This window comes from Cherax quadricarinatus, chromosome 29, assembly GCF_038502225.1.
Source record: "Cherax quadricarinatus isolate ZL_2023a chromosome 29, ASM3850222v1, whole genome shotgun sequence".
NCBI lineage: Eukaryota > Metazoa > Arthropoda > Malacostraca > Decapoda > Parastacidae > Cherax > Cherax quadricarinatus.
The window spans coordinates 23972229-23984330 of NC_091320.1; the positions used below are offsets into that span (position 1 = coordinate 23972229).

At 39.8% G+C, this 12102-nt stretch overlaps 1 protein-coding gene across 1 annotated transcript in view; it reads left to right on the forward strand.

Moving 5' to 3' along the window:
• The first annotated feature begins 1678 nt into the window (after positions 1-1678).
• Pdi (protein disulfide isomerase) overlaps positions 1679-12102 on the forward strand; it is a 42541-nt gene continuing 32117 nt past the window's right edge. Inside the window, 2 exon segments of the mRNA XM_053779211.2 lie at positions 1679-1746; positions 1748-1935. Coding sequence (XP_053635186.2) covers positions 1694-1746; positions 1748-1935 — 241 coding nt within the window. The 5' untranslated portion in view covers positions 1679-1693.

Here is a 12102-nt window from a genome sequence, read left to right on the forward strand (position 1 = left end):
TTCTCTACACCTGTTGTCTATGTTCACCATCAGTAAAATGGGTACCTGGGAGTTAGTCGACTGGTGTGGGTCGCATTCTGGGACAAAACTGACCTAATTTGCCCGAAATACTCTGCATAACAAGCGGCTATATATGTAGTAGTATGCCACTGATGTCAGCTAGGCCTGTATATCTTGTACATGTACTTGTAGAATTAAAGATTTATTATTATTATTATTATTATTATTATTATTATTATTATTATTATTATTATTATTATTAACCGGTGACAAGTCTATTCCCAAATATCTGAACATAATCACTTCTTCCATACTCCCTCTAATGTGATATCCAATTTTTCTTTACCTACCTCGATTGATGTCGTCATTTATGTTCACTTTCAACTTTCTTCCTTTACACACCCTCCCAAACTCGTCCACTAACGTTTGCAACTTTTCTTTAGAATCTCCCAAAAGCACAGTATCGTCAGCCAAAAGTAACTGTGTCAACTCCCATTTTGTATTTGATTCCCCATAATTTAATCCCACCCCTCTCCCCAACACCCTAGAATTTACTTCCTTTACAACCCCATCTACAAATATATTAAACAACCATGGTGACATTACACATCCCTGTCTAAGACTTACTTTTACCGGGAAGTAGTCTCTCTCTCTCCTACACACCCCAACCTGAGCCTCACTATCCTCATAAAAACTCTTTACAACATTTAGTAACTTACTACTTATTCCATATACTTGCAATATCTGCCACAATGCTCCCCTATCCACCTTACCATATGCCTTTTCTGAATCTATAAATGATATGAAAACTTTTCACTCATATGCTTCAATGTTAACACTTGCTCTACACATCCCCTACCCTTTATATATATATATATATATATATATATATATATATATATATATATATATATATATATATATATATATATATATATATATATAATATATATATACATACATACATACGTACATATACATATATTGTACTGAACATGTATGTGCTCACCTGAGTGTGGAACACTTGGGAACCAATTTGCATAACACTTGATTGATTTAATTTTAGTAATTTGTTGATTTTCTGTTATATTTCCATTTTTAGCTTACTTTGCTTAATTTAGTTCTTGTGCTTAGTAATTAGTTTAATTCTGTGTATTTTATATTTGTACGCTTTTTTTTATTTCTATATTTTTTTATTTCAATTTTAATGTTTTATTATTCTCTTACCAATCAACCATGGAATACCTTCTGATAGAAGAAATATTTTAGTTGTAATAGAATTTCTCGTTTAGAATTGTAGCTTAAAGTATAATGCAGAACTAGTACACGTAATAGCCAATTGTTATAGCATGTGTAAGAATGAGTGGGAAGTGAAAAAGAAGATTGAAAAAACATGTTTTTCCCCTTTTCCTGGAGGTTTGAATTCAGCGGGTGTTAAATATTACCCAGAGTGCTGCCAGCCTCCCTGACACATTGCAGTGACGTCAGCACTGACTTGCCTCACGCCGCTAGCACCAACCTCTTATATACTACCAATGCTCCTCCTGTACTGTATAATCTGGCAAAATTACTTACTCTCGGTACTTGAAGAACATCTGTCTATCACTTGGTTAATTGCCGAAAAGAAATGTGGCTTAGGAATGGTGGTAAATGGGCGTAAATAGGAGCGTAGGTATCATCGTACGAGGGGCCAATGGGGATGGCCCACGAATGGCCACGTCTGCGCCCTGCACAGCTTCCAATATCAACTCGTCCAGTCTGTAACACCAACTTCTACAATGAGGGTGGGAGTGTCCTTCGCTGTCTTGTTGGCCACCCTGGCCATGGCCGTCCTGGCCGATGAGGACATTACGAAGGACGAAGGTGTCTTGGTGCTCACCAAAAGCAACTTCAAGAAAGCCATGGAAGAAAATGAATTCATCCTCGTCGAGTTTTGTAAGTAATGTAATTTTTTTTTTGCCAACATGGGTTCCCCGGTGTCTTAGTGGTGGGTGAAACCGGTCCCTCTAGTTTTCTTAGCTTATAAACTATATTAAAGCTTGTGAAGATATTTGGGTGTGGCCTAGGTAAAGAATAATATCAGTAAAGGTTTTGGCTTTGAAAGATTCCATACAAAGTATCTTTTGCTTGACATATGGTTAAAAGATACCGTAGTATAGGGATTGGATTTATGTATTCGGGGGTGGCAAGTGTTGTCATTTAAAGCGTACACCTTTGTTTCATATGACTAGGAAAACTATTAGTGGGACAGTGGTTCTTTTAACTGTCTGGGTGTATGAAGGGTGACGTGGCTGCCCCCGGGGAAAGGGGGGATTGTTGTGGGTGGGACCTTCCAGGATGGAGGGTACATTAAATGTTGTAAGGATCTCTTCAAGCAAGGAATTGGAGCTACTCTTCCCTCTTAATCAAACTTGATTCTCTCATCCCCCCTCCCCCGATGTATGATCCATATAATATACCGGGTGGTGGTTACGTGTTGGTTGTCACTCCATAAGCTACAGTTATCAAATTAGCAGACGAGTTAGATGCCAACCAGCATCCGATACTTAAGATCGTTCTTAAAGTACATGGTAGCCTTTAAGATAAAAACAACGTGGAAATTTCACAAATGGATGATCGTAATTAAATAAGTTATGGTGTTGCATGGATTCGATCCATACGGGTTTAACGCTTGTATTAAAATCTAGTTAATTCACTGTTTGGCCAACATTTTAATTATTTGGTTAATTTTAAATTGAACCAAAATATATGGTATATAACTAGCATATAAATTTACTCTATTGTTAAATGGACTGTACTATTGAAAACTATTCTTTAGATCCCCTAGCCTGTTCATTTCCTGGTAATTTTAAGACTGGGTATCTCTGAACCATGCTCGGTTGATAGATAGCACACTCGTATAATATCCATGGGTGTTAGGATTGTGAGTGGTATCATGAAGGACAAGTTTGAAGGGCCTTAGTGGAAAAAAGTCCTGGATGATGCACTGATTTTATTGGGTTATCCTGGGTGACTAACCTTTCAGGTTAAAAATCGAAACCAATCTCTCCCAACTTAAGTATTTCAATTAACATACTTTAAATTTTTAAGCTGTTTATTTTAAATGCAAACCTCGTTGTATGCTTTGTATTTGACACTTTACTAATGTTCGTAAACAGGATTTGAAGGTACGTAATTTATCATAAATAAATAGTATGCTTAAGTTGAAATTGTTTACTGTAATTTCTACCGCTGAACCTTGTTTGTTTATTTTAAGTTAATTTATGCCTGCCCATAATGCTTTGCATACAAGGGGCTTTTGGCATGTACACCCAACTACTATAATTCCTTGTACAACTATGTATCATGTCCAAATAAACTGTATGAATATGAAATTGGATAGGCCAGTGTAGTTACCCCTAACTTGACATTTTAAAAGATAAGGACAAGAAACTGCTCACCTAACCTAACAATGTCAGTTTTTTTTGTCATGCTACTACTCTGGAAGTGTTAAACTGATTATATCTAAGATTAGAGCTTACAGTAAGGCAGTGTGGATATACTGATTGCATTATCTTTACTTTTACTAAAACTGATGTAATATGGAAAGCGCTGAACCTGAAAGTCCTAGAGCCCGTGGGAAATTGGAAAGTATTAAGATTTGATCAAAAAGTAGAGGGCAACTCCACATCCTTGGATTAAAGTGTACTAATGGAAAATCAAGAATAAAAGATAGTTTTGGTGAAGCATGGAGAGACTAATAGCTTGTAAATGCATCATGAGATACTACTGTGTACTTTACATGAAAATGACTGTTCTGTAGGTAAGGTGTGTTAAACTGGAGGTTTTGATACCCACGCATTTGTGATGGTAAAGAGCGTTTGATGTTTGAATACGCATTAAACGAAAGCATTTCTGTGTATCAACATATCAGTTGGGGTAGCAACTGCACCGTGAAAGTTTAGTTTGATATACACAAAACTAATGAAGCCTCTCAGCGGAGTTTCCCGAATGTCTTGAACTGTACATAAATATCCATATTACCATACCAGTTCAACTTAGTTTAAAGCCCATAACAAAGTGGGTCATTATATGGTTGTGGTTTACTTGTACATTAATCCATATTTTAGATATTAAAACTATTTGTTAAACTATGTACACAAACACGGAGTAGTGATCAAATTCATGAGATTAGGGAGTTGAATTCATGACTGAAGTTCACAGGCGAGTGTAAAGGTAAGATGGCTGGGGTAAGATGGTTGGGCGAGTGTACCAATGTTCACCCAAGTGTAGTGAAGAAAAGTACAGACTAGTTAGCCTCCTATGTATCTCCTCTGTAGTTGGAGATTTAAGGTTATCTTGAATTACTCCCTAACATGCAGGGAGTTGACAGCAATAACTACATGCCGTTGACCCCTCATGGAAGATGCGTTGGTGCTTGTAAGGAGCTGGCGATACAAGGAACTGGACTTGTCCTTTCCTTGGATCGAACCTGAATTAATTTCATTCCTCAGGCGCTATAATACTCCTACGGGTTTAGAGCTTCCAATCGTTAAAATAAATGTGAAAGCGGTTGAAAAAAAGTTGAGCATATGGATAACGGTTTGCGACTGTAAGACGTACTAACGGGGCCAGCGAGGAGGGTGTTCTTCGCTTATGTTGCCAGCACTACTGACAACTTTTCATAGCACTGGCAATTAACTCTTAGCTGTATATATGCTGAACTGTGTTTTTTTTTTATCTGAATTGTGTACCATTGAGGACATTTGTGAAAGGCGGAAAATTTTAAGACTTGGTCCTAGTGGAAAAGTAGGGTTATCGATATATTTCCTAGTGTATGGAGTCTTCCACTTGGTTAATTAAGACTGTTTTAACCAGGTTATATAGCACCTTTAAATAAAATTTGGTTATTTTGAGTAGGGTGCTGATGTAGGTGGATTGTGATGAGGGCGGTAACCTCAGCACAGCCGGCACTTTCTCGCTTCCCTTGTTCCTCACCGCCTCGACTCTGGATTAAAGTTGAACAAATTTAGTTTTAGAAAGGATAGAAAGTACTGTTTGGGCAGTAGGCGAGTGGAACACTTCAGGTAGCGTCACTAATGAAAGAATTTCGGGGTAGCTTTGTCTAGGATGGTGTGGCTTGGTTGATAGGACCCTCAGCTCATTAAGGGTCTGGGATCGATCCCCGGCACGGATGAAACTTTCAGCACGTTTCCTTACACCTGCTGCCCCAGTTCCCCTAGCAGCCAGTAGATACCTGGGTGTTACTGTTCTGGATGGCATCCCCGAAATGCTCCACCATAACCAGACGCTTTATATAGTATGCCAATGATACCTGCTAGGTCTTCTGTTGGGTTTCAGGGCCACTGACAGCATACCTGCTAGGTCTATAATAGTTGTCTTATACTTGTAGAAATAGATTATTATAACGTTAGTCTTCATACCCTGCACTGCTTTACCTTCATGCCCCTTAGTACCTCACCCACTGCACACTTAGTAAGCTTCACTCGACGCCTGCGACATTTTTCACGATGCAGCATTGTTCGATGGCCAACCATAGTCTCTAAAAGCTAACGTTACGCATGCAAGTATTCCCTAGTTTTCTGAAGTTAATTTAATTTGCCCCGATTAACTGCGCTGGAAAACCTTTCAATGAATACCAGAGTGGGGATGGGACGATACAAACACTTTTTGCAGATACCATCAAAATTAGCAGATATCAGTCGATAGTGACTTAGCCATTCTTCTAGCTAAGTCTTCATATTAGCCCCCACAGTAGGTGGCCAAGCCTCATACCTATTATTCCTCGATAAAGGAATGAAATGATTTACTGGATAAATGTAGCCAAAGAATATATAATCAAACTGGATGAGAATATTGATTTGTACATTAATTTTGTATAGTTGAGGACTTGTAGGCGATTACAGTAATGTAATTGCTTTGACTATGAAGGCCATAAATGTTTCTATCCCCTGCGCAGAAAGGGGCCATAAATACTGACCAAAACTTTTAGAGCACATGTGATTTGAATAGCATCACTATTGGCACTTTCCTTTGTCAAAGTTCTCGTTACCGCCCCTTCATTTTCCTGGCTGTTGTGACAGTTGCCATAATTATATTTGACAGGAAGGTCAACCAACATAATTAGTCAGTCTTTCAGTTTTCTTTCATATTTGATGATCCTCTTGAGTTTTGTATACATTGTTCCATTTGAGCACTTCATTGTTCCAGTATCTAAGCAGCTGTAATTGATCATTGTTGAATGCCACTTTCTTCACTGCCCATTGGAAAAACCTTACTTGTATCTTCCTGCAGTTTTGTCTTCAGAGGTGATTTTCATGCTTATTTTATCAGCAAATTATACAAAACTCAAGCATTTGCTTGCTACGAGGATCCGAAGAATGTTGTAATTGACCTCAGACTGAAGTGCTTTGTTATACCTGTGACTGTGACCACCTGGTCCCTGGCCACAAGGGAGGAAACTGGTGTTAATTTCCATTGGGAATCTTGTGGGTCCTCAAGGTATGCAACCAAACTAATCTAGGTATCTGTATACTGCTAGATGAACAGACGAATGTTAACCCCTGTAGTCCATGACATTAGTGAACTAACATGTTTTGGTAGATAATAGAATACTGTACTGTTTTATCAGGTGGGGTATTATATGCTGGAGTCTTGAATAATGTGGTTTGAGTGAATGGGTAGGGTAGAAGAAACTGACTGGGAAGGTGAAGGAGAGGGTTGGTAGTGTGGATTTTTATTCAACACTTGGCTAAATCAGTACTGCTGCTACCATACACTGATAGGGAAGGGGGTGGGGGGTATGCTATTTCATATGCCATCACTTTTGTTGTATATAAAACCTATCCTCAAATAATTGTACCAGTGCACAGGATTATTGTTGAAAGTAGATAATCCTGTACTTGCAGTGATCATTGGACTGGGTATTGGGTGAAGATTGGTTTCAGGAAAAGTAATTATTTTCTGCTCTTGCATATATTGAGGATAGGGGTAGCATTAGGTGGTTTAGATTGCAATATTAGTTGGTTAATAGTATAATCCCCTCCCCATGTTGCCTGTAGTTTTTTTAATCTTTGTCAGTCCATGAAGACATTAAGTAGAGGCCTTCATGGGCAGTATTTCCTTGAAGGATCAGATTTAAAACCTCAGCTGACAATCCCTGAAGGCCTTGCAGCTTTGAAGATGTTAAAATTTATATCTAAATATGGAGATGTAGGAGCTACATTGAAGTTTGTGAAATGGCTGGTAAATCTCTTGAAAGTTCAGTATCGTATTTAAAAGTGAAAAGTAACCTTATTACTTTCTCGAGACAGGACCGACTGAGGTAAATCAGCAAGAGGAAGTATCGTGTGCTGGGTGTAAGTTAATCACCATTAGGGGTCGCCAGTGGCTGGATGGGTAACTGGATACAGCCTAGGGTGGATATGCCATACCAAACCTGGAAGGCCTCAGAACTGCCAGATGCCTAGTGGCTTCAGGTTGGCTGACTGCATGTTGTTCCTCATGCAAGTCTTGTTTTAGTTTTGATTATTAAAAAAAAAACACTTTTCCAAATCATGGATTAAAATTGTAATAGTGTGCTGATTGGAGTATTGGTTTTTGTAATTTTTACTAAAATGCACTCTTACAAAAATGTAGTTAATATAACCTTGTACATTAAATAACCCGCACATAGGAGACTGAAACTTACAATGCTTCACTTTGGCACGACTATTAGCTAGTCACTCAGAAGTGTGAACTTAAAGGTGGGGAGGGAGGGCAGTAGTAGAATTAGTAGTATAATGGTAAGAGGTGTTGGTAGTAGTGCAATAGTAGAAGGGGTAATAAGGTAGTAATTTGCGAAATAATGGTTAGTATGGAATGTTAGCTGCAGTAGTAGTAAGAGTGGAGGTGGTCTAAGGAGGAGCACTGCAGGAGAGCCAATAGCCCATGAGGGAGGACAAAAACCAACCTAAGAAAAGTCAAATATAATTTAGGAAAGTGTTAAGGAGAGGTGATAAAGATCAGGTAGTCATGAGTGTTAAAATTTTTTTAGCATTTGAGTGTAATGGAAAAAGAAGGGAATTTACTTACAAAACAAGGACCAAGATTCGTATTAGAAAAGTTGTGTATAATGGAAGCTTTCAAAAATATGGTCTGAATGCTAGAAGGGTAGACAATGCTCTTTTCTGTTATGTTAGATATCAGTAATCCTATTAACTGGGTCTTTGCCTTCATAGATGCCATCTTGGTAAAGCTTCCCTTACACACAACTTTCCTAATATGAATCAGTCCTGGTATTTTGTAGATGCTTTCCTTTCTCATTACATTGTGATATAAGAACATTAGGAACACTGCAGCAGGCCTGCTGGCCCATGTGAGGAAGATCAATCGCCTACTGGCGCAAGTTAGTCAGGTCAAAGTGCTACATGAATGTCGGAACACCCGTGACTTGACCCGATCTTTCTTTCCTATATTTTCTTTGCCTTTCCTTTTTCTGCCTAGGTGAGTTATCCTAAGAGATCCCCATCCCCTGGGTTTTTGTCCTACCCTCGTGGGCCATTCGCTCTTGCAGTGCTTATTTTCTTATACCTTATTGCTTTGCTAACACCACTCTGACCATTTTCACTATTACCCCCCCTATGCCACTGTTGTACTAATAGTGCTTTTGTTCTACTGTCCCTGCCCCCCTTTCACAGCTGTATACGTACTGGCTCCCTTCACTTCACAAATCTGTGACTAGTTAATGGTCTAAGCTGTACCTGTTATTTGTGCATAGTTCATCAGTGTTGTGCTTCAGTATAACCTTAGTTGTACAATTACCATTACTCTGACCATGATGGCAGTCATAATTTAGCCTAATTTTTATAAAGTGGAACCTTGTTTTTCGGCCATAATCCACTCTAGGTCTGCCTCAATTCGAAACGGCCGAAATTCGAATAAATATTTCCCATAAGAATTGGGTGAACACAATTAATCTGTTCCAGACACCCAAAAATATTCACAAAAAAATACATTTTTTAAAGATTGTTTTGCATATGCAAAACGATAACTAAATAAAATTTAACATTTAAATCACTATATTACATACCTTTATTGAAGACTCCTGTTTGCTTATGGAAGATGGGGAGGAGAGGGAGGGCAGATTGTTTGGAAGGGGAATCCCCCTCCATGAAGACCTAAGGTAACAAGTCCCTCTGTGGGGTTACTTCCTTTCTTTTAATGCCACTAGGACCAGCTCGAGTCACTGGACCCCTCTCACAAAAGTTTGCACCTCATTCCACTTTGCACAAATGTCCTTAATCACTGATGAAGGCACCTACTTCCCTCTTTTTCCTTTTACTACTATTCTCTGAAGCAAGTTCCTCAGCTGTGGTCTGTTGCTGTTCCAGTTGGTGTTGCAGCTCTTCAGTGATTAGCTCTTCCTTATGGTCCTCCACCAAATCTTCCACATCCTCACCACTCGCATCCATCTCCATGGACTTCCCCAATGCCACAATTCCACAACAGGCAGAGGGTCAACAGGGTCAGGGTCAGCCTCAGCCTCAAACTCTTCAAAATCTTTCTCTGGATATTCTGGCCGCAGTAGTCTCCAGTTCAAAGTCCTGGAAGTCACTCCCTGCCAAGCCTTACCTATAAGGTTTGTGCAGTGGAGGATATTGAAGTGATTCCTCCAGAGCTCTTAGGGTCAATTCAATGTCTTGGTCACTTAAAAGCACTTTTGAAACACTGCTTTTGTGTAGTTTTATGAAGTTAGAAATGACCTACTGGTCAATAGACCGGATGAGAGGAGTGGTGTTAGGAGGGAAACTTCTGTTAAAAAACGGAAATCTTTAGACAATAGGTCTACCAAGTTTGGAGGACGAGCAGGAGCATTGTCCATTACCAGGAGGCACTTGAGTGGTAATTTATTTTCCAGGAGGTATTTTCTCACACTCGGGCCAAATACTTCATGGATCCAATCACTGAAAAGTTGCCTCGTGACCCATGCCTTATGATCAGCTTTCCACATCACACACAATTTACTCTTGACAGTTTTTTCTTGCGAACACTGGGATTTTCAGTGACACACGAGTAAAGGCTTCACTTTGAAAGCCCCACTAGCATTAGCACAGAACAAAAGTTAGCCTGTCTTTGATAGGCTTGTCCTGGCAGTGCCTTTTCCTACTGTGTGATGTAGGGCCTCTTTGGTATTTTCTTCCAAAAGAGGCCTGTTTAGTCAGTTGAACACTTGTTGGGGGTTGGAATTCTTCAGTCTGTATGTACCCCTTGAATTAATTCCTGCACAAATTTTTCAGCTGCACGTTTGTCAGAACTTGCAGCCTCCCCATGCCACTACACATCTTAAATCTCTCGAATTGGCCTCTACTGGCCTTCAATTCACTATCATCACTAGTACCAGGCATTTTCTTTAAGAGATCAGCATGCAACTGCCTTGCCTTTTCACAAACGAGCCTCTGAAACTCTATCTCCCGCTAACTGTTTTTCCCTGATCAACAACTTCTCCACATCTTCATTTGTTTGTTTTTCATTAACAGGTTTACCCCTTTCGCCACATCAGCTTCCTTGATGTGTTTCCTTCTTAAATTCCATCATGTTTCTCACTTTCTTTACCAAAGGAACTTCACTAGGAACTTTCTTGGGGCCCATGGTGACATTTCAGTTGTACTGAATAAAAACCACGAAAAACAATGGATTTTAGCCCTTAAACTGCCCAAACGTAGATCTGCGTTTGCATGCGTAGCATTCCGAACGTAGATCTACCTTTTTTTTTTACGTAATATAAAATCGAATGTAGATCTACATTTGGACAGTTTAAGGGTAAAGGAAATGTTTGGATGAATGTGTGGAGTATATGGACACTCGCCAAAGGTCAGCAGGGGAGGTGATTTAATGCAACTAATACCGCAGATATAGAGTACAACTCAATGGCCGAAATAGAGCAAAAAAAAAGTTTAAAAACAAATCGGCCGAAAAACGAGGTTCCACTGTACTTTAAAAACTTAAATTTTACTTATCTCTTGGTGCAACAGTTAATTCCAGAGTTAACTGGGTATAAATCTTACATGCTAAAGTGGGATAGTACTTTCCAAATATTTTGAATAATGTAAAATTTTCTTTAATATTTTTGAAGGTTTTTGGGTTAAGTTGTATATTGGGCATGTTTGTGTGTACAGTAAACCCTCTGATGGACTTCGCAAATAGGGGACAATCTGCTGGGTCAATTAACTTGGAAAAGATGGACGGTCTGTTTAGACTTTTCCATTGTAATGATCATGGCAAGTCTTGCCTCCCTCAGGTACATCTTACTTGCTACCTACTCCCAACCCTTCCCTGAATCTTGAATTGAAGGCTTGCTGTATTTAAGATTGGCCTTATTGTTAATCAGTATAGGGAGGCCAAGCCCATGATGACACTCTTCAGGTCACTTGTTCTATCTAGGCTGGAATATTGCTGCACACTAACAGCACCTTTCAAGGCAGGTGAAATTGCTGACCTAGAAAATGTACAGAGAACCTTCACGGCGCGCATAACGGAGATAAAACGCCTCAATTACTGGGAGCGCTTGAGGTCCCTAAACCTGTATTCCCTGGAACGCAGGCGGGAGAGATGCACGATTATATACACCTGGAAAATCCTAGAGGGACTAGTACCGAACTTTCACACGAAAATCACTCGCTACGAAAGCAAAAGACTTGGCAGACGATGCAACATCCCCCCAATGAAAAGCAGGGGTGTCACTAGCATGTTAAGAGACCATACAATAAGTGTCAGGGGCCCCGAGACTGTTCAACTGCCTCCCAGCATACATAAGGGGGATTACCAACAGACCCCTGGCAGTCTTCAAGCTGGCACTGGACAAGCACCTAAAGTCGGTTCCTGACCAGCCGGGCTGTGGCTCGTATGTTGGTTTGCGTGCAGCCAGCAGCAACAGCCTGGTTGATCAGGCTCTGATCCACCAGGAGGCCTGGTCACAGACCGGGCCGCGGGGGCGTTGACCCCCGGAACACTCTCCAGGTAAACTCCAGATGCAGGGAAAGAGCATGTAAAGCTTGTATTATTGAATGGAAAAAATATAGGTACGTTAGGGCTGCATCTGCTGGATATATATTTGATATACTT